The following is a 23339-nucleotide window of genomic DNA, read 5'->3' as shown; positions in this document are numbered from 1 at the left end:
GGGAGCTAGTGGTAAGATTGAGGGGGAAAGGCAAGACGGCCAGAGATTTCCGGGCTTGACCTGTTTTAATTGTGGAAAGGGGGGGCATATTGCATCTAGGTGCTTTGCTCCGAGGAAAGAGACAGGAAAAGGAATGCAGTCCTTGTGGGTCAGATAGACTTGGTTCAGTGAAGAAAGGGTTAACCTTGATAATAGTGGGAAGTGAGAGTTTCCAGGTGTTTGTGCTCGAAGGTGTGTTAAAAGTTAATGCGGAGATCAAACGTGGGGAGATGAATATTATCACTGAAGAAAACGGGAAATATGTAGTTCCCAAATCGAATGAAAAAAATTGAAAACCCGCGGATCACTTACAGGGTGAGTTGGAAGATGACGGGGCCCCCCATGCTATTGTTATTCCAGAGTGTGGAGTGAAAAGGCAGAATTTAAAATGCTGCTTGAACAAAGAGTTTGAACTGAAAACTAATAGCCTGAAAGGTCCTGAAGAGAAAGCTAGCAACTTGCGTAAAATTAAAGAATTGGGTGGAAATTCAGAAGATGGTCTAAGTTTGGGACACCGTGTTGATAAAATAACTCCTATGAAAGAAGCGGGCAGAAGCCTATTTTGCCAGGCTACCCCAGCTCCCCACGTGGGAACTAACCGGAAAAGAGATGAGGGTTAATGGGGACGCCATTTTGAAATAGCAGAAACCGGTTTTAAGGGATTTCGACAAAGCCTGTGAATAATAAAAGACAACCTCCATGGAAACCTGCCTGTTAAGTTTGAAAGCAACATAACGATTGGTATTTGCATGAACTTTTGTAGTATACACATAAGCTTAAGATCACAACTCTTTAGTTTTGTTGGCTGAAAAAAAAATAGGTGGTTACTAAATTGGAGTCTGATGCTATAAGACTTTAGTAGGGTACAAGATGTTAAGATATTAAAGGAAGTGACAATTGTAATCGGTAACCATCTAGATGCTGAATTGAATGTATAACTGTATTACTCTGTAGTGAAAAAGAAAAGCTTTTGTATTGTGTTAGATTCTAAAATCCTGTAAGACTCTGTACTACTTCGTTTTCACCGCTGGTGAAAACGCTTTAAAGAAAGGGGGTGTTATGAATGTACCACAGCTCTGAGGGGCCGAAGGGTGCGGGGGTAGCCCCCTCCTTTGTGAGAATCGCAAGATCACTGTTGAGTCAATTCAGGAGACCCAGGAAATGAGAGAAAGACATGCCAAATCCACAAGGCGTTGGAATGTGCCTTGGCCTCCGAGAGGCGGACCCATTGATGCCGGCTATTGTCTCTTGGAGACGGACTTGTGTATTGCATCCTGGACGATGCATCTACGCCCCAGGCAATGAACCAAGGAGGAGGTTGGTGGAGGGATTGCAACATCCCCAACCTGATTGACACCTGAGCCCCTGTGAATCAGGATAAAAAGAGGGTCTGTGGGAACAGCCCCTCAGACGCACCAGAAGAAACGCTAGCAATCCCGTGATAGCGAAAGCCGGTGGAAGGCCACGTGCGTCCGCTTCCATTTGCCCGGAATCGGTGACCTTTGCCACGGAAATACGGTTTTTAGCTAACAACGGGGAACTCAACTCTCAACGACTCTCGAAGGATTGACATTATAAACCGAATGGGCAAGTTTTAATCCGTCTCTCTCTCTTTCTCTCTCTCTCTCTCTCTCTCTCTCCAACAATTGCCACACAGGGTCCCCAATGGCCGCAGCCTGTATGAACTGAACGAACTATATATTTCCATCAGACAATTCATTATCCCCTAGACAACGATACAGCTTATTTCTTATTGATTATTATTATACCCGCGCTTTTAGATTTAGTATTGACGACGTATATTATCTGTGTGTTTGCATTGATATTATTTTTGTGTATTTCTATCAATAAATACTGTTAAAAATAGTACCATCAGACTTCAACGGACCTCTCTATCTTTGCTGGTAAGTGACCCAGTTACGGGGTATGTAACACAACATTTACAGCTTCCTTTGCACAAAATATGATACAAATATCTGAACAAAATACTTTGAAAATAATAAATTGTAATTTGTGGATGAACATGATGTACTCATATCAAAATAATGCCTTATGATCATAAATGATAAGAGTGTGGGATAGCATTTTAATTGGCAATGGCAAACAGATCAAGTTTGTCTATAAAATATGATTTTGTTTTCAATATGGGCAAGTTTTGATATCTATGACCTTTCAGATTTATTCATTGTTGGAGATTTTTCTCTGAAGCCATCTTCATTCACTTACCAGGGTAAGCTTTATATTGAAACTGTTCTTTTCAGTTAGAATAATGGAGTAATATTACTGCAGATGCAGTATGTAATACCCCCTACTACTGCTACTACAAAATAAAAAGGCAATACAGTCAGGGAGAATCATTGTTTAATGTGTTTGTGGGTGGAAAGAAAATGAGGGAAAAGAGAAACATTTACTAACAAGCAATCACTCAAAAAGGATTATTAGGGGTTAGAATGGGAAAAATTTTTGGTACTCATTAACTTGAGGTGCATTAAACCAGCAAATTAATTTTCCAGATTTCCCAAACCCTCACTAAGGTTACAAGACTCCCCATGCAAAGCATGTAAACTGTGCCATCAATGTCATGTTAAATATTGTATTGCAGATCTATATGTCCACAGACATTTTCAAACAAGTTTAATATTGATACAGTTATCTGCAGTAACATATAGAAACAATTTAATTCTCTCCTATAGAAATATGTTCCCTCATGGATATTCAGCTTTGCTGAGAAATGCATACAGGGACTATTTTCTCAGCTATATCATATGATAGATAGCACTGTAACTATCAGAATTTATAACGCCATCAAAAATGTAGACAGCACTGAGATCAGATGTATAAGATACATATATCCAATCTATATACCTTAAGAGGTCGAAGAGCACAACAAATTTTCAACCAGCAACTTTGCTCAGCTGTTTCCAGATGTCTGCCTCTTCTTCTAAGTGTTCGCAATTTTTCTTCTAGTTTCTGTAAAGCTCTACGGTCTTTTGTGGACAGAGGGCGACCATCTTTGCACTGATGAAATATTCAAGGACATACATAAGGTTCAGGTAACCATTTTCTCTGACCTAATCCTACAGTCAAGCAGGTTTACAATTTATGAATAAAAGTAAGTTCTTAAGTTTTATCAGGTGGTAAATTAGGTTGCTTGTGCAGTGCTCATAGAAAGTATTCACACCCTTTGCAAGTTTTCATGTTTTTTTTACAATATTGAATCACAGTAGATTTAGTTTGCCTATTTTTGACACTGATGAACAGAAAAAGACTTTTGTGTTAAAGGGAAAACAGATCTCTACAGAATGATCTAACTTAATTACAAATATAAAACACAAAATAGTTGATTGCTTAAGTATTTACCTCCTTTAATAAGGCATATCAAATCATCACTGGTGCAGCCAATAACTGAGTGACCATGGATGAAGGGGACTAGTGAGTGGAGACAGCAAGAGACCTATGGCAGCTTTGGATGAGTTACAAGCTGCAGTGGCTGAGATTGGAGAGACTGTGCATACAACAACTGTTGCCTGGGTGCTTCACCAGTCGCAGCTTTATGGGAGAATGTTGAAAATAAACTCACGTGAAATCTCTGCTGGAGTTTGCAATAAGGCATGTAGGAGACTTGGAAGTCAGAAGATTCTATGGTTGAATGAAACCAAAATTGAGCTAGACTAAATGCTATGTTTGTTGTAAGGTAAGCACCATACATCATTAAAAACACACCATTCCACCGTGAAGCATGGTGGTGGCTGCATCATGTTGTGGGGATGGTTCACTGCAGCAGGCCCTGGAAGGACTTGTGAAGGTAAAGGATCAAATGAATGCAGTAAAATACAAGAATATCCTGGAGGAAAACCTGATGCAGTCTTCAAGAGAATTGCGACTTGAGAGAAGATTTGTTTTCCAGCAAGACAATGAGCCCAAGCATAAAGCCAAAGCTACAAAGGAATGACTTAAACACAATAAAGTTAAATGTCCTGGAGTGACCATGTCAGAGTCCAGACCTCAATCCAATTGAGAATTTTGTGGTTGGTCTTGTAAAGGGCTGTTCACTCATGATTCCCATGCAATTTGACAGAGCTTGCATTTTTATAAAGAAGAATGGGGAATAATTGCAGTGTCCAGATGTGCAAAGTTGGTAGAGACCTATCCACATAGACTCAAAGCTGTAATTGCTGCCAAAGGTGCATCTACTAAATCAGGGGTTCCCAACCTGGGCTGCCCGCACCCCCAGGGGGTGCGAGATGGAATTTCAGGGGGTGTGACAAAGAGTGGCTTGTGTCCTTGAGTGACGAGTCACAAGTCATCACTCAGCCAGATGCCAGTGTGTCTTGAGAAGTGGTAGTAATGTTTGTCCCAAGCACGCTCCAGTCTCCCGCTGCCCAAGTCGAGAGAGATGTAAACTCACTCCAGTCTCCCGCTGCCCGAGTCAGCGTTGAGGATTCTCATTAGTGTTACCTGGGAAGTTACACCTCAGAGTCAAGGAGTCTCATCATTGTTAGCTAGAAGGTTACATCTCAGAGTTAAAAATCATCTCATAATGCCAAAATCTTTATATATCCCGAATCAACCATCAAGTAACGACTTGGCGTTAAAAACAAAACTGCAGACAGTAGGTAAATTATTCAATTATAAAATTTTAAAAAGCCGCATTTTGATAAAAAGCAGCTGAAGTCATTCATTCGTATTTGTCTCAATGCATTAAAGAAGTTTTTGAATTTGAAAGGTTTATTTCCTCTTAAAAATGTTTTTTTCTTGAATCATTGATAATTTTGAATTATGTTAGTTGAGGAGGTATCATGGTTAGCACCGAGGAGTTTGAATCATGTGATGGGAGTTCATATCTCCAGTAATCATCGGAAATAGGTGTGTAAATTCAAAAGAGAGAAGCATTATAATTCGCGTCGCGTCCCCGTAGCATTTCCACCTGACAATTTATCTTGGCTTAACCGCAGATAATATCATAATACAATATTCGAAAGCGTATTTCTCGTGATACTTTGCTATAGGCGTGTCTGGTTGAGTAAAATGGTCATCCCTGACTTAGTCAGATAGTTTTTCTCATATTAGCTCATATTTTTCCCTTCATTAACCCTTCATCATGTCAAAAAGGAAATGGAATGATGACTATGTGTGCTTTGGTTTCACATGCACAACAGGAAATGCTAGCTTGCAAAAAACCCAGTGCATTCTTTGTAGTGTTGTGTTTTCCAACTCAAATCTGAAGCCATCCAAGCTTCAAGAGCACTTCATGGCGGAGCTGATGTTGAAGGACATGATGTTGGGTCATTGAAAGTCAAAAGAGCTCATTTTGATTCACAAGGAACTCTTCCAAAATTAGGTTTTGTTTCTGTTGAAAAACCACTACTTCTTGCTTCATACCAAGTGGCATATAAAGTGGCCAAATCCAAGAAGCCCCATACAATTGCGGAAGATCTCATCAAGCCATGTGCATTGGAAATGGCAACAATTATCCTGAGCAAAGAAGCAAGAAAAAAATTTGAACAGATGCCCCTGTCAAATAATGTCATTCACCACCGAATCAGTGATTTGAGTGAAGATATTTTGGGCCAAGTCATCTCAGATGTCAGAGCTAGTCCTCTTAAAATCTCTATTCAGTTGGATGAGTCAACTGATGTCTCCAGTTGTAGTCAATTCATCACATTAGTGAGGTATGTCAATGATGGTGCTGTGAAGAAAGATTTCCTGTTTTGTAAAGGTCTGAAAACAAACACAACTGCAAAGGATGTGATGCAGCTGGTGAAAGACATCTTTGTCAAACATGATTTAGATATCAAAGTCATTGGTTCTGTGTGCACTGATGGGGCACCTGCAATGCTTGGAAATAAATCTGGCTTTTCTGCATTGATGAAAAAGGAGATTCCACACTTGCAAGTTACCCATTGTTTTCTTCATCGGCATGCTTTGGCATCAAAAGCATTGCTTCCAAATTTGAAGAAAGTCGTTGATACTTGTGTGAAGATCATCAACTGGATCAGGGGGCGTGCTTTGGACCATCGCATCTTCAAATCATTTTGTGAGGATCTGAGAAGTGAGCATTCAGTTTGGCTTTTCCACACTTTGTCCATTGGTTGTCATGAGGACAAGCTTTAACCCGCTTCTTTGAACTGCGGGAAGAAATCAAAGTTTTTCTGGAGGAGTGTGAATGTGATCTGGCTGGGGCAATGGAATCACAGGAATTTGCCCAAATGCTGGCTTACTTAGCCGACATTTTCACTCATATGAATGACCTGAGTGTTTCTTTTCAAGGAAAAGGGATAAACATATTGAAGGCTTGTGAAAAGTTGAATGCCTTCAAAGAAAAGTTACGTCTTTGGCATCGAAGGATGGAAAGGGGTAGTCTCTCAAATTTTCCTTCACTAGAAGAGATGGTTGATGATGCTGGATCCATAACTCCTACTGTGCATGAAGAAACAGTGGCTCATTTGGAAATGCTGTCAGAACTGTTTGATGGATATTTTGCTGCTGCAGACCTGAAGATTTCAGAAGAATAGATATTCTCATATTCATATTCTCATAATCCATATTCTTCAATTTGGAGAAAATGTCAGATGATGAAGAGCTGAAGGAAGATCTTATTGATTTGTGGACAAATTGAGCTCTTGAAATGCAATTTGAAAGCAAGACTTTGGAGGAATTTTGGTGTGCAGCACTGGATATGTTCCCAAGACTTGGTAGAAAAGCACTCCGTATCCTCACTCCATTTGCAACAACATACTTGTGTGAATCTGGATTCAGTTCCCTTTTGTCAATCAAGACAAAATCTAGGAATCACCTGAATCCACAGGCAGATCTGCGGATCACAGTCAGCAAGAAAGTTCTACATGTTGACAAAATCATGAATGAGAAGCAGGAGCAAAGAAGTCATTGAATTTTATGTTCACAATTGGGATTGATTTTACTGTTTACAATTTTTTCTGAATAAATTAGAATCTAATTGCTCAATTTATATTTGCATTTTATGCACTGAGTTAAAAGCTTTTTTTTTAAGTTCAATTTGTTCACCTGCAGTATTGTATGTGGTTCAATTTGTGGTTCAAAAATTAGAAATTAGACTTAATCTTCAAATGTGATATTACTTTTGTAGGGGGCACGAACATTAATCAAACATTTCCGAGAGGTGCGGGACATAGAAAAGGTTGGGAACCACTGTACTAAATACTGACTTGAAAGGGGTGAGTAATTAGCAATCAATTATTTAATGTTTGATAACGGCAATAAATTTAGAGCAATTTTAAATCTGTTTTTACTTTGATGTGAAAGAGGTTTTTCTGTTGAACAATGTCAAAAAAAGCCAAGTTAAATCCATTGTGATTCAATGTTGTTAAACAGTAAAACATGAAAACTTCTGGGGTGAATACATTTTATAGCCACTGTAAATGTAACTTAACACAGATTTCTTAAGAGGCATTGAAACTCCTTGGGATTTGATGTGAAAAAATGTTCAGATTTTGTCCTCAAAAACAGGAAAAACAAATTCTCTGCAGTTACAATGTATCTGCATCAGCTAGACACCTGATAATAGTGTTGAGAAAATGCTTTTAAATAATGGGTTAAGCTATCATAGAATTATATAGATAGATTAGTTCACTGTTTTAGTACAAAGGAATAGTTGCTAAATCCACATAACTTGAAAATGAAGCCGAAATATTATTACACATCAAGGGTATACTCATCTTTAACTAGTAAAAGGAGGTGGTGATGGTCTTTCAGCACCTGTGCATGCTCTCCCATTCAAGAGGTCTTGACTGATATTTTACTAGAGTGCCAGTTTGCTACACTAACTGCTGTTAGTTTACTGACTTCACATTGAAAAATATGTCCATCTGGTTTGAGTTTATTCACCTGGACAGAAAATTCCAGACATTCACCACCCTCAGTGAAGGAATTTATTTTACTGACAGTGCTGAATAGTTGTTCCTTGCTTTTTGGAGACTGACACTCAGTTCCGGTCACGTCAACAAGGGTAATGCCTCCGAGGGAATATTTTGTCAAGCCTCATAAGTATTTAATATCATTTAATGAGATCTTTTCTTAATTCTTCTCATATACTAATTCCCTCCTTGCAAGACAAACCTCATCATCCTAAGAATCAATCTTTCTATTGCACTTCGTTTATCACTGATCCATCCTCCTTTACATCTGGTGACCAGACTTGTATATATTATAAAATATATCTCAGCAGGGCACTATGTAATATTAGTGAGGGATCTATACTGCTGTATTCAGTCCTCTTGTATTAAAAGCTTAACATACTACTTATCATCTTAATTACTTTCTACACCTACATTTTAACTATCAGTTATTGATGTACAAGGACATCTGGATCTTACTGAAAGCTGTTCAATCTCTCAGTTCAAAAAAAAAACTTCACATTTTCACTTACACTAGCTATACCATCCTCCTCCTCTCAACTTGATTTGGTGCTTAGTTTTGTATTTACCTGTCACCAACATTGATGACATCATTAAATCATCATTCCTTAGCTTTACAACTGAAGGTCGATTTGATAGTTGAAAGTTGATTCTTTTACTGAAGGCCTGTGAGGCCAAATTTGGATTCTGCGCAGTTCTGGTCACCTGCCTATAGCAAAGAATTCAATAAGATTGGAAGAGTGCAGAGAACATTTACAAAGGTGTTGCTGGGTCTCAAGGACCTAAGTTATAGGGAAGGGTTGGAGAGGTTGGAGCTTTATTCCCTAGAACATAGAATGATGAGGGAAAATTTGATATATACAAAATATGAGGTATATAAAATTGAGGAAAATAAATAGAGTAAATTTAACACACTTTTCCCTCTGATGTTGGGCAAGACGAGGTCATGGGTTAAGGGTGAAAGGTGAGAGGGGATCTTCTTCAGTCAGAGGTTGATAAGAGTGTATAAAGAACTACCAACAGAAGTGGTGGATGTGATTTCAAAATTTAAGAGACATTTGGAAAGGTATATGGAGGGGAAAGGTATGGAGAACGACTGTCCAGGTGCAAGTTGATGGGACCAGGCAGATTAAAAGTTTAAAAGATTAAAAGTTTACCACAAACTAGATGGGCCATTGGGCCTGTTTCTGCGGCTGTGACTCTGTGACAAGTGAAGTGCCCAGGGGTCAGTGCTGGGACCACAGTTATTCATTGTTCTGGAAATGATTTGGATGCATGGCATGACTAGCAAGTTTGCTGAAGATACTAAATAAAGTCAGCACACAGAAAATGTTGGAGGAACTGAGCAGGCCAGGCAGGCAACATCTATGGAAAAAAAGTACAGTCGACATTTCGGGCCAAAGCCCTTCAACAGAACTTTTTACCATAGATGCTGCCTGGCCTGCTGAGTTCTTCCAGCATTTTGTGGGTGTTGCTCAGATTTCCAGCATCTGCAGATTTTCTCTATTTTGTAGTTTGAATACTAAATAAGGGTCTTTTTGACAGTGAAAGAAGTTACAATGAATTGCAAAGTGATCTTGATCACTTAGGCAAATGGATTTTAACTTAGATAATGCAATTTGGACATTCAAAATGGGGTAGGACCAATACACTGAATGGCAGGGCACTGATGAGTATTGTGAAACAGAGGGATCTGAGTGTACAAGCGCCAGTTCGCTGAAAGCAGGCGCACAAGGAGACGACGTGATGAAAGCTTTTACCATCAAGTTTACAAACTGGAACATTTTGTTGCAGTTAAAGAAGTTGTCAGTGAGGTTGCACTTGGGGGTATTTTGCACATTTTATGAAGGTTGGCTACACACTGGATCTTTATTCCCTGGAGTGCAGGAGACTGAAGGGTGACATAAGATTTTACAAAATCATAAGGGGTATGGATAAGGTAGACCATCAAAGTATTTTCCCAGAGTTGGGGTACAGATACAAGGTAAGCGAGGAGAGATCGACAAGAGACCTGAGAGATATCTTAATTACACAGAGTATAGTGACTACCTGCAGTGAGCTGCCAGAGGAAGTGGTCAAGGTGATACAAAACACATCGTGCAAGAGGTGTTTGTTTAAGTACATAGAGGGGAGGGTTACGGGCAATTGGGATTAGCAAGAAGAATGCAGTAGTTAGCATGGACCATTTGGTTCAAAGGGCCTGTTTCCATGTGGTATTAGTCTAGGACTCTAGGACTTTAGAAGGCAGGATAAGTGTTATTCAATTAGTTCAATGCAACTTTCTGGGGTATGAAATGGGATCTATAGAATGAAAATAAGAGAATGGATTTAATTAAGGAGAAGCTCATTACAGTATGTAGAATGCATACAAGATGGTTTGTAGAGCAACTCATGGCTGAGCCCACGAGGGGATCAGCAAATCTGGATAGGGTGTTGTGCAATGAACCAGAATTGATTAGACAGCTTAAGGTAAAAGAATCCTTAGGGGAAAGTGATCACTGAAATTTGAGGAGAAGCTAAAGTCCGATGTATCAGTATTGCAGTGGGGTAAAGGGAATTACAGAGGCATGAGAGGAGTTGGCCAGAATTGATTGGAAAAGAGCACTGACAGGGATGACAGCAGAGCAGCAATGGCTAGAATTTCTGGAAACAATTCAGAAAGCATGGGAAGTCAAAGCCAATATAAAAGCCAAGAGAGGGCATATAATAGAGCAAAAATTAGTGGGAAGTCAGAGGATAGGGAAGATCTTAAAAACCAACAGAAGGCAATGAAATAGGTCATTAAGGTAAAGATGAAATATGAAAGTAGGCTAGCCAGTATTATTAAAGAGGATACCAAAAGTTTCTTTAGATATGTAAAGTGTAAAAGAGCTGAGAGTGGATATTGAATGGCTGGAAAACAATGCTGGAGAGGTAGTATTGGGGGACAAGGAAATGGCAGATGAACTTAACAAACATCTTGTATCAGTGTGGAAGACACTAGCTGTATGGTGGAAGTTACAGGGGCCATGAAGTGTGTGAAGTTACCATTACTAGGGAGAAGGTTCTTGGCAAAACCGAAGGTAGTTGAGTCACCTAAACCAGATATATACACCTCAGCGTTCTGAAAGAGGTGGCTGAAGAGATTATGCAGCCATTAGTAATAATCTTTCAAGAATCACTAGATTCTGGAATGGTTCCAAAAGACCAGAAATTTGCAAATTCACTCCACTCCTCATGAAGGGAGAGAAGCAGAAGAAAGGAAACTAAGGCCAGTTAGTTTAATCTCGGTGGTTGGGAAGATGTTGTAATCAATTGTTAAGGATGCCATCTTGGGGTGCTTGGAAGCACATGATGAAATAGGCCATTGTCAGCATGGTTTCCTCAGGGGAAAACCTTGGCTGACAAATCTGTTGGAATTCTTTGAAAAAATAACCAGCAGGATAGACAAAGGAGAATTGGTTATGTGTACTTGGAGTTTCAGAAGGCCTTTGATAAGGTGCCACACAAGAGGCCGCTTATCAAATTACGAGACAATGGTATTACAAGGAGGATTCCAGCATGGATAAGTAGTGGCTAACTTGCAGGAGGCAAAGAATAAGAATAAAGGGAGCCTTTTCTGGTTGACTATTGATGACTAGTGGTGTTCCACAGGGGTCTGTGTTGGGATTGATTCTTTTTACATCATGGGTTAATAATTTGGATGACATAATTGATGGCTAAGTTGCAAAGTTTGCAGACGATTCAAAGAGAGGTGGAGGGGCAGGTAGTTTTGAGGAAGTAGAGAGGCTACAGAAGGACTTGGATAGATTAGGAGAATAGGCAAAAGTGGTAGATGGAATAAAGTGTCCGGAAGTTTATGGTCATGTACTTTGGTACAAGAAATGAAAGAGCAGACTATTTTTTAAATGGAGAGAAAACACAAAAAAACTGAGATGCAAAGGGACTTGGCAATCCTTGTGCAGGATTCCCTAAAGGTTAATTTGCAGGTTGAGTTGTTGGTGAGGAAGGCAAATGTGATGTCAGCATTCATTTGAAGAGAACGAGAATATAAAATCAAGGAAGTAATGTTGAGGCTTTATAAAGCACTGGTGAGGCCTTACTTGGAGTATTCTGAGCAGTTTTGGGCCCTTTATCTTAGAAAGAATGTGCTGAAACTGGAGAGGATTCAAAAGCTGTTCAGAAAAATGATTCCAGGATTGAATGGTTTGTCATATGAAGAGCATCTGATGTCTCTTGGCCTGCGCGCCCTGGAATTAAGAATGAGAGGTGACCTAATTGTAACCTATCAAATGGTGAAAGGCCTTGATAGAGTGGATGTGGAGAGGATATTTCCTATGGTGGGAGAGTATAAGACCAGAGGACACAGCATCAGAAAAGAGGGGCATCCTTTTAGAATGAAGATGAGGAGGAATTTCTTTGACCAGAGTGTGGTAAATAGTAGAATTCTTTGACACAAGCAGATGAAGATTGGGTGGGCAAAGTTCTGCTTTTCCATATAAATTCTATGTAAAATCAAGCCAATCCACAACGTCAATTTAGGTTTTTTTAGTACTTTCACCTCGAGTGTTTTAGCTCTGAGAGCTAGGCTGCTGAAAAGTATGGGCAAGATTAAAAATAATGTGGAATTTTCTTAGAATCTCATTCCATGTTAATATTAACAACATACGGGAAATTCAATTCAGTTTTCAATTCAATTTACCACTGTTTTAATTGTTCAGCTTTTGGAAAGCTAGCAATTTGTACTCCAAATAAAAATGGAAAGAAATGCTGAGCAGGTCATGTTGCAAATGATGAAAGAGAATTTTTTTTTGGCCTTTCACCAGAACCAGCCAAAGAATCCAATGCATGGTAATTGACCCAAAACATTATCGTTTTTCTCTGTACAGATGCTGCCTGCCTGCTGAGTATTTCTAGTATATTTTTGATTTTAATCAATGTTTAGCCAAAATCTTGAAAAGATCCAAAATGTTTTTTTCTTATTGATAATTAACATTTTAACCTTAGATTTAATTTTCTCTATTTGCTGTTCCACTTCTTCAAGGTCTTCAGTATTTTGCAATCGTTCATACACCACATTCCTCGTACCTCTTATCAGATTTAGTGGCAATGCAGACATGCCATAAGCCTGGAAAGCAAAATACACAGGATGAGTACACAAAAGGAACACATGTGAAGTCCTTTTGTGAAGGACTTGTAAAGTACTTTAGTAATGTTTAATTTTAATATAATTTGAAAGCAGATACCAACAGTGGAAATTCATGTGATTAACAACATATAACATCACTAACACAGAATAAAAATACCTAGAGCAATGCAGTATGACTTTCTTTTCACTTGGGAAAACATTATTTCAGATCACTTCTAGATTAAATTAGTGAAGCCACAGAGTAATTCACTATCCTGATGAATAATCACAAGAAATAATTCACCATTAAGAAATGCAGCTCTAAACTGGTTCTTTTTGGAAATCATAACAATATAGTGTTGAAGATAAATAAAGATTTTACCAAGAGATCAAAGAAAATTCTTATCTCTTCATTGCATAATTAACTTTTTTGCAAAGAATTGGAAACAAAAATCATATTAGCATCAATAACAGATGACGATTAAGACAAAGGAGGAGAATTAGGCCATTCAGCCCACTGAGTTCCTTCACCGGTTCAGTTATTTTTCTTTTTAATCCCACTCTCCAACCTTTTCCCCATAAACCTTACTAATTAAATCGTATCAATTTCCACTTTCAATGCACCCAATTACATGGCCTCCACTGCCATCTGTGGCAATGAATTCCACATATTTACCACCTTCTGGCTAAAGAAACTCTTCCTTATCTCTGTTCTAAAAGGACATCCTTCCTTCTGTTCTTAGACTCTGCTTTCTAGTCCAAAACTCTCCCTCTACTGGAAGCATCCTCTGCATGTCAACACTATCAAGACCTTTCAATATCTAGTGGCTTTTAATGAAATTTCCCTTCATTCCTCTAAACTCCAGCAAATGCAGACCAGGGATCTTCTGGAAAAAATAAGTCTTCAATAGACCTTTTGCCTCTTCCCCCATGGCATTTTGTTTTATGCCCAGTAGAGACAATCTGTACATTACATCATCATGAGAAATTCTACACATGTTGGAAAGCCAAAGCAACACACACAAAAATGCTGGAGGAAATCTGCAGGTCAGACAGCATCTACAGAAATGAACAAACAGTAAACATTTCGGGCTGAGACCCTTCTTCTGGACTGGAAAGGAAGGAGGGAAGATGCTAGATAAAAAAGGTAGAGGGGAGGGGAAGAAGGATAGCTGGAAGGTGATAAGTGAAGCCAGGTGGAGAGGAAAGGTAAAGGGCTGGAGAGGAAGGAATCTGATAAGACAGTAGACCATAGGAGAAAGAGAATGGGGTGACCCAGGGGGAGGTGACAGGCAGATGAAGTAAGAGGCCAGAGTGGGGAATAGAAGAGGGGAGGGGAGGTAAATTTATTTATACCGGAAGGAGAAACTGATATTCATGCCATCAGGTTGGAAGCTATCCAAACAGAATACAAGGTGTTGCTCCTGCATCCTGAGGGTGGCTTCATTGTGGATCAACATGTTGGAACAGGAATGGGAATTAAAATGTTAGGCCATTGGAAAGCTCCTCTTTTGGCGGATGCAGCAGAGATGAAGTGGTCACCCAATTTACGATGGGTCTCACCAATTCAGAGGCCGCATCAGGAGCACCTGACACAATAGATGGCTGCAGCAGATTTGCAGGTGAAGCATTACCTCATCTGAAAGGACTGCTTGGAGCCCTGAGGGAGGAGGTGAATGGGCAGGTATAGAACTTTGGCAGCTTGCCAAAGGCTGTGCCAGGAGGGAGATTAGTGGGGAGAGATGAATGGACAGGGGAATAAAAGTGACAAATGGACAGAGGAATACAAGTGGAAGTGATTCCTATGGAGAGAAGGGGGGGGGGGGAGGTAAAAATATGTTTGAGGGACTCCTTGGAGATGGTGGAAGTTGTGCAGAATGATGTGTTGGATGTGGAAGCTCATGGGGTGGTAGGCAAGGACAAAAGGAACTCTATCACTGTTAAGGCAGCAGGAAAATGGGGTGAACATGGATGTTTGGGAAATAGAAGAGATGTAGGTATGGGAACCATCAATGGTGGACGAAGGGAAACAATATTCTTTGAAGAAAGAGGACATCTCTGATATCCTGGAAAGGAAAGCCTAATCCTGATAACAGATGTGGCAGAGACAAAGGAATTGAGAAAAGGAATATCAATTTTACAGGAGACAGGATGGTAAGAGGTATAGTCAAGATAACCATGGAAACTGGTAGGTTTATAAAAGATGTTGGTTAACAGTTTGTCTCCAGAGATGCAAACAGAGATCAAGAAAGGGAAGGGAGATGTCAGAAATGGACCAAGTGAATTTAAAGCAGGGTGGAAGTTGGAGGCAAAGTTGATGACAATTACGAGCTCAGCATGGCTGCATGAAACAATGCAGTCATCAAGGTAGCAGAGGAAGAGTGGGGAGCATTAGCAGGGAAGGCTTGGAACATGGTCTGTTCTACATAGCCAATGAAAAAGCAGGCATATCTGGGGCCCATGCAGGTGCCCAAGGATACCCTTCAAGAAAGTATGCTATTAAATTCAAATCAAAGCACATTTATTATCAAAGAATGTATAAATTATACACATTAAAATTTGTCTGCTTACAGGCAGTCCCAAAGCAAGAAACTCAAATAACCCAATTTTTAAAAAAAGACCAAAAAACTGTGCTGAGGGGGAAAAAGATGACACACACACAAAAAAAAGTAAGCCAACAGCATCCCAAACCAGGCTGGGTCCCTAATCTGCACCAGGAGCAACCAGAGTAGGCCCAGACCAAGCCTAGATCCCTAGTTCAACACAACAGCAGGGAAGAAACTAACAGCATCTAGATCAGCTCATAGCCTTGGTGCTGTGGAGAAAGAAATAAACATTCATGGGAGTGTGAGCAAAATCAGCCTGACATTCACCTCCATTCCCAACATTCTGTATTAAATGTACAGATTGTCTCGATTGGGACAATTATATTATGCACTTCCACTAATTTATCAACTTGTGCTTATATAAAAACAAAACTTTTGCACAAAATACATACTTTAAAGCTAAATGGAAAATCATTTGTACTAAGATTGCAGCAGGGACTAAATTTCTCGGTCTTTGGTCATTTCATGCCAGTGTAAACAATCCTCATTAAATTTACATAGGTGAAAGCAGTTTTGACCAAACTCTCACATTCATGCAGCTTCAAACAATAGCAATGGCTGTGCTAAATTTTGATAAATTCAGCAAGTTTTCAAAAACACCGAGCAGAATTTCTAAATACCTAGCAACGTTTTTAAACATCTAGCATAACTCATTTAAGCAAAAACTGGTCTGGAAAATGAAACAGCTGTTACAGAATCCTAATCAAAAGAGATTTTAAGGTAATGAAATCAATTGTTAAGGTTACAATACAGATGAATTCAGAGATGCAAACACCTTTATTGATCTTCGTTCAGAATATTTTTCTACAATATTATGAGCTGTTAGTTGATCATCATGTGAACTACCGGTAATCAAGATACTAGACTTCAGAGTAGGTTAAAGTTAAGTCACCATGGAAGTGGCAAAAAACCCATTTCTTGTTGTCACAAAGAAATTTGAAAAGACTATTTCCAAAGACAATAAAAGGCATGACTTCTGTCTTTCTTACTTACATTGTGTATATTATGCAGAGAATTATAAAAGCTAAGCAAAAACAAAATAACCAGACTTGATAGAAGCCCACTAATCTTCCATATCAAAAGAATCTCTCCTCTTAAATAAAAATTGATGATGCTTGCCAACTAAGTCCCTTTGTCAGATCAGTGAATTCTTTAAGTAGATTCCATTACACTCTCCATTTAGTGTATGATTCACCAGGGGCAAATTGAAATTAAGTCAGATAGATATACAATATGGAAACAGGCACTTCGACCCAACAAGTCCATGCCAGCCAAATGCCCATCTCAGCTAGTCCTATTTACCCACATTAACCCATATTCCATTATAACTTTCCTACCCATGTACCTGGAAAACCTATAAAAACATCAAAGCCTGATCAAAAAATGGCCTAACCATCTCTCTCTATTGACTGATAATGCCCACGACTGTTCACAAGCTGGAATGCTCATCCTCCATGCCAAGTCAATGACTGGAGGCCACATTATAACATTTAATGGTCCTTCAACTACCTAAAATATGCAATTGTCTGACAAATCCTCATCAACTAAAAGGCATTGGTTATTGAGCAGAGCATTTCAGTTGGTAAAACTCAAAGAAAATGTTGTTGTTAGGAACCATGAAGGAAGTACAGGAATTTATATGGGGATTAATATATACATTACAATAAAAATAAAAGCATGCTGGTATATCTATCACATGGCCTAAAATCAGCAGCTCGTACTTGGGATTATTTTTCAAGTTATCACAAGTATCAGGCTTTGATGAGTCAAATTGATCAAATAGTGAAGGGTGGAGTTACTATTTCAAGATACACATTTCAACCATAAACAGATAACTGATAAAACCTTACCTCCAAAGCCCATTCCCTCATTTAGTTAACTTACATTTAGATCTAGAGAAACTACATATAAAGTACTTCACATATGGATAACATGCTTATTGGACAACCTTGGTAATCCACCTGGATTTCCTTCTCTCTGAAAATCTGTTTTGCGGCACAAGCGACACTGCCAGTACTAAGCATTAACTGTAGAGTCACCTCTTTCTAAGATATTGAACACATTGTTATAATCTAGAAGGAAGGTACTTTAGATTGTGTACAACATCTTATGCTTGGTTGTGCAAATATGAATGATCAAACTAAACGAATCAGACTTTTTTTTTATTGAAGCATTTTACATGTTCTACCTTGTCAACTAAACACCAATTTTCCTCTCCCAGTCTGACAAAAACATTGATTATAGCTATGCATTTTTGCTTCAATTGTGTTATGTCATATTTCTGCACTCAAATCTTCAGTTTTTCAATGAGGTAACATTATATTTTCTAGTTACAAAATAGCTTACAGTTTGAGATTGGTTGATGCAATGAAGATTTATAATTACACTTAATTTATCCAGATATTCCTGAACCAGCAATTTGATAATGCAGAAAAGGCCTTCAAGCAGGTTTTTGTATTTTGGAGAATATTAGTGATACAATTGAATTTTTTTTCCTGTAATTAGCTCTCAGTATGGCTATTCATCCAACATTCCATCTAGTAGTACATGGTAAGAAAGCTGCATTGTTTGCAAGTGAGCATATTATTAAGGAGAAGTGCACAAATAAACATTACTACATTTTAAGATTTATTCAAGGAAGCTTAAGCAATGTTTTTCTAGTTGCCAAATAGATTTATCAACATTCAGCAACTTGAATCCTACTTCCCACATCACCCAACATCTGAAGTAAATTAGAAACTCAAAGCCAGCAAGGGTCACCAACTGACATATGCAGCAGCCTCTTTGATTAAAACTACAGCTAAAAAAGGCACTTCAGCCCATCTAGTCCATGTGAACTGTTACACTCCCTCTTTCCAAAGACTTGCACCATAATGTTAAGGATGCTGCAAATTAAACCTGGTGCTACAAGTATAATTAGTTCCAGAGTCATTCTATACCAGCTATGCAGATTGCACAGCATCTACTCAGTCACACTGACAACCAACAAAACAGAAAACATTTATTTAGACTAAAATTAAATCAAATTACTTACACCAACTATTTAAAACCCCTGAAAACAAAACATTAAACATTTCATGAAGTTCTACATAAAGATACTAACATATCAACCAAATTGGATAAAGGAATAACTAAAATAAGGAAGACAAAAATATGCCAAACTTGCTTCTTTAAAGAACATCGATATCCAAGCCAAATATCTCACAGTCTTGAAGCTTACACTTTTTTTGCATTTTATTTGTCAAAAAGATTGGGACAATTTTAAGATTTCACTTGCATTTTAATTAAGTTTAGATCTCATGTATCTTTTAAGTAATTACTTGTAATTAAGGTGGTAGTAATATCCATATAATAAACATGGAGCAACATGTGCTTCAAAGAATCTGTGTTCCTGTTATTGTAAATAAATTGCCAATGGCTTTCAGAATTAATCAGCATTATGAATTAGGTTCATAGAACGTAGCACTGTGAAGAATTCACACACTGAAATAGCACAGCATACAGATTTGGGAGCAGAATTCAAGGTTTGTGGCTGTTTCACAAAGGACATGTTTACTGAAATATAATAAGTGTACTGCGAACTAATTGTTTTAATATGAAAAGAATGTAATGGATAGAAACTTTAGATAAGGATGAGTAAAACACCACTAAGAGCAAAGAAATCGCTCCATAGCAAAAATAGAGTTTAGCACAATGAAGTGTTATGTGTGCCAGCTCAAAATCACTCAGAACATAGCTGCCTTACAGCCCCCTCTCGTGGCAGAAATTAATGCAAACAGTGCATAAAATTTAAATAAAATCTAATTTAAACACTACATGATTCGCATAATTTTTCTTTGTAACATTTGAATCACTAAGTTCAATCACAGCCTACTAAGGAGCACCAGGCCATTGTCTCCTATACCATCACCAAAGTTATCAACTCTGGGGATCTCCCATCCACTGCCACCAACCTCATAGTTCCCACACCCCGCACTTCCTGTTTCTACCTCCTACACAAGATCCACAAACCTGCCTGTCCAGGTAGACCTATTGTCTCAGCTTGCTCCTGCCCCACTGAACTCATTTCTGCATTCCTTGACACCGTCTTATCCCCCCTTGTTCAATCTCTTCCCACCTATGTTCGTGACACTTCTCATGCTTTGAATTTTTTCAATGATTTTAAGTTCCCTAGCCCCCACCGTCTTATTTTCACCATGGACGTCCAGTCCCTATATACCTCCATCCCCCAGCGAGATAATCTTCGTTTTTTTTGGATTCCAGACCTAACCAATTCCCCTCTCCCACCACTCTCCTCCGTCTAGCGGAATTAGTTCTTACTCTCAATAATTTCTCCTTTGGCTCCTCCCACTTCCTCCAAACCAAAGGTGTAGCTATGGGCACCCATATGAGTCCCAGTTATGCCTGCCTTTTTGTTGGCTTTGTGGAACAGTCCATGTTCCAAGGCTATACCGGTATCCATCCCCCTCTTTTCCTTTGCTACATCGACGACTGCATTGGCACTGCCTCCTGCACAGATGCTGAGCTCGTTGACTTCATTAACTTTGCCTCCAACTTTCACCCTGCCCTCAAATTTACCTGGTCCATTTCTGACACCTCCCTCCCTTTTCTTGATCTTTCTGTCTCCATCTCTGAAGACGGCCTATCTACTGATATCTACTATAAGCCTACAGACTCTCACAGCTACCTGGACTATTCCTCTTCCCACCCTGTCTCTTGCAAAAATGCTATCCCCTTCTCACAATTCCTCCGTCTCCACCACATCTGCTCTCAGGATGAGGCTTTTCATTCCAGGTTGGAAATGTCTTCCTTTTTTAAACAAAGGTGCTTCCCTTCTTCCACCATCAACTCTGCTCTCAAGCGCATCTCTCCCATTTCCCGCACATCTGCCCTCACCCTATCCACCCGCCACCCCACTCGGGATAGGGTTCCCCTTGTCCTCACCTACCACCCCACCAGCCTCCAGGTCCAACGTATAATTCTCCGTAACTTCCACCACCTCCAATGGGATCCCACTACCAAGCACATTTTTCCCTCCCCCCCTTTCTGCTTTTCACAGGGATCGCTCTCTACGCCACCCCCTTGTCCACTTGTTCCCCCCCCCCATCCCTTCCCACCGATCTCCCTCCTGGCACTTATCCTTGTAAACGGAACAAGTGCTACACCTGCCCTTACACTTGCTCTCTCACCACCATTCAGGGCCCCAGACAGTCCTTCCAGGTGAGGCGACACTTCACCTGTGAGTTGGCTGGTGTGGTATACTGCGTCCGGTGCTCCCGGTGCGGCCTTTTATATATTGGTGAGACCCGACGCAGACAGGGACACCGTTCCACTGAACACCTATGCTTGGTCCGCCAGAAAAAGCAGGATCTCCCAGTGGCCACACATTTTAATTCCACGTCCCATTCCCATTCTGATATGTCTATCCATGGCCTCTACTGTTAAAATGAATCCAAACTCAGGTTGGAGGAACAACACCTTATATACCGGCTGGGTAGCCTCCAACCTGATGGCATGAACATTGACTTCTCTAACTTCCGTTAATGCCCCTCCTCCCCTTCTTACCCCATCCCTGATATATTTAGTCGTTTGCCTGTTCTCCATCTCCCTCTGGTGTTCCCCCCACCTCCTTTCTTTCTCCTGAGGCCTCCCGTCCCATGATCCTTTCCCTTCTCCAGCTCTGTATCACTTTCGCCAATCACCTTTCCAGATCTTTGCTTCATTCCACCCCCGCCGGTCTTCTCCTATCATTTCACATTTCCCCCTTCCCCCCACTACTTTCAAACCTCTTACAATCTTTCCTTTCGGTTAGTCCTGACAAAGGGTCTCGACCCGAAACGTCGACAGCGCTTCTCCCTATAGATGCTGCCTGGTCTGCTGTGTTTTACCAGCATTTTGTGTGTGTTGTTGTTTGAATTTCCAGCATCTGCAGATTTCCTCGTGTTTGCTCAATCACAGCCTATTTTGCTTTGGATACATGTACTGATAACCCAGAGGCCGATGGCTTCTAAGTTGTGCCATCTTCAGAATGGGCTCTCTTGTGCCTTGCCTAGTCCAAGATCATTTCCTTAAATTAGCACTGGCAGCAATCTTGGATCGATTCCGGAAACTTAATCAGCCATAACCATTTCACTAAAATTCAAGGTCTCTGAACAGTAAATTTGTTACCACTTACAGATGAATTTAAGGGAGCTAGGGCTTTATTCTTTGAAGAGAAGGATGAGAGGAGACATGATAGAGGTATACAAGATATTAAGAGGAATAGATAGAAAGGACAGCCAGCGCCTCTTCCCCAGGGCACCACTGCTCAATACAAAAGGACATGGCTTTAAGGTAAGGGGTGGGAAGTTCAAGAGGGATATTAGAGGAAGGTTTTTACTCAGAGAGTGGTTGGTGCATGGAATGCACTGCCTGCGTCAGTGGTGGAGGCAGATACACTAGTGAAGTTTAAGAGACTACTAGACAGGTGCATGGAGGAATTTAAGGTGGGGGGGGGTTATATGGGAGGCAGGGTTTAAGGGTCTGCACAACATTGTGGGCCAAAGGGCTTGTACTGTGCTGTATTCTATGTTCTATAACTGTGGCCTGGCAGTTCTACAGTACATGTAGGCACTTCTTTAGCTTTGAGAGCAACATAATCCTGTTTGAAGTGTTAGAGGAATTTCATAAAATACCAGCAAATTCCAATTGGAAAAAAATGAACTCCTTGTGTTTATTGTTAGAGGTAAATTGAAAACATCTGTTGATTAAATGTTGTACAGGCTTAGGTTGAAAATACAGACCAGGTCTTGTGTGGTTAATCTGAGTAAAGGTCTTCCCCTAGCTGACAGATCATTATGTGCATCTCTTCACAATTTGTCAAATGTTGCATGCCATTACAATTGTCAACACATGATGAATCAGGATGATAAATCAAGATCACAATGATCTTATTCTCATCTCACTGATGTGATCATCTAACAAATACTTGCCTCTCTAATAAGAAGTTGCTACATTAATTTCCTCTACGATTTGAGTATTTATCTGGTGTCTTCCCTCACAAATGCTCATATGCATTTCCTTTTTTTTTGCTTGTGCTACATTTGTACAATGACAAATTTCAAAGATCAACTTTATTTGTCACATGTACATCAAAACAGTGAAATGTGTCGTTTGCACCAAATCAAATCACCCAGGATTGTGCTGGGGGCAGCTGCAAGTGTTGCTATGCTTCGAATGTCAACATAACATGCCAACAATATACTAACCCTAACTATACATCTTTGGAATGTGGGAGGAAACCAGAGCACCCAGTGAAAACCCACACGTACAAAATCCTTACATATGGTGGGAATCAATCCCAGATCAGTGATTACTGGCACTTTCAAGCGATTGCATTAATCGCCAGTCTACCGTATCACTTGTTATCCTATACTACTTTGGACTGAATAGCTGAGTTATGATTGAACTCCCCTTGGCCATGAAGCCAAACCTCTCTTTTGGCCTTTTCGCATCACTGCCTTGTGTCCTCAACTAATTTTTCACCCATCCAACTTCTTCCACTTCCATTCTAGCTAATCTTTTAAGTGCCTTCCTCTCCTCTGGAAATGTTATCTCAAAAATCGTCATCCTCAATTCCTTTGTTCTATTGAACCACCAATTCATCTGCAACTTTTTTTCCCCCTTGCGTTCCAGAGATGTATGGCTAGGTTT

At 39.7% G+C, this 23339-nt stretch overlaps 1 protein-coding gene across 1 annotated transcript in view; it reads right to left on the bottom strand.

Annotated features, from left to right (window-relative positions):
* The window catches only part of lmbrd1 (LMBR1 domain containing 1), a 184775-nt gene that overhangs the window by 37340 nt on the left and 124096 nt on the right, over window positions 1–23339 (bottom strand). The window contains exons 8-9 of the mRNA XM_073056502.1: window positions 12916–13041; window positions 2905–3057 (exon numbers count right to left, since the gene is read on the bottom strand). Coding sequence (XP_072912603.1) covers window positions 2905–3057; window positions 12916–13041 — 279 coding nt within the window. The remainder of the gene's footprint in view (window positions 1–2904; window positions 3058–12915; window positions 13042–23339) is intronic.

The sequence above is a fragment of the Hemitrygon akajei genome, chromosome 9 (genome assembly GCF_048418815.1).
Source record: "Hemitrygon akajei chromosome 9, sHemAka1.3, whole genome shotgun sequence".
NCBI classification, from domain to species: Eukaryota; Metazoa; Chordata; class Chondrichthyes; order Myliobatiformes; family Dasyatidae; genus Hemitrygon; species Hemitrygon akajei.
The sequence above is the reverse complement of the archived record's forward strand: the minus strand, read 5'-3'. Positions and strand labels throughout refer to the sequence as shown.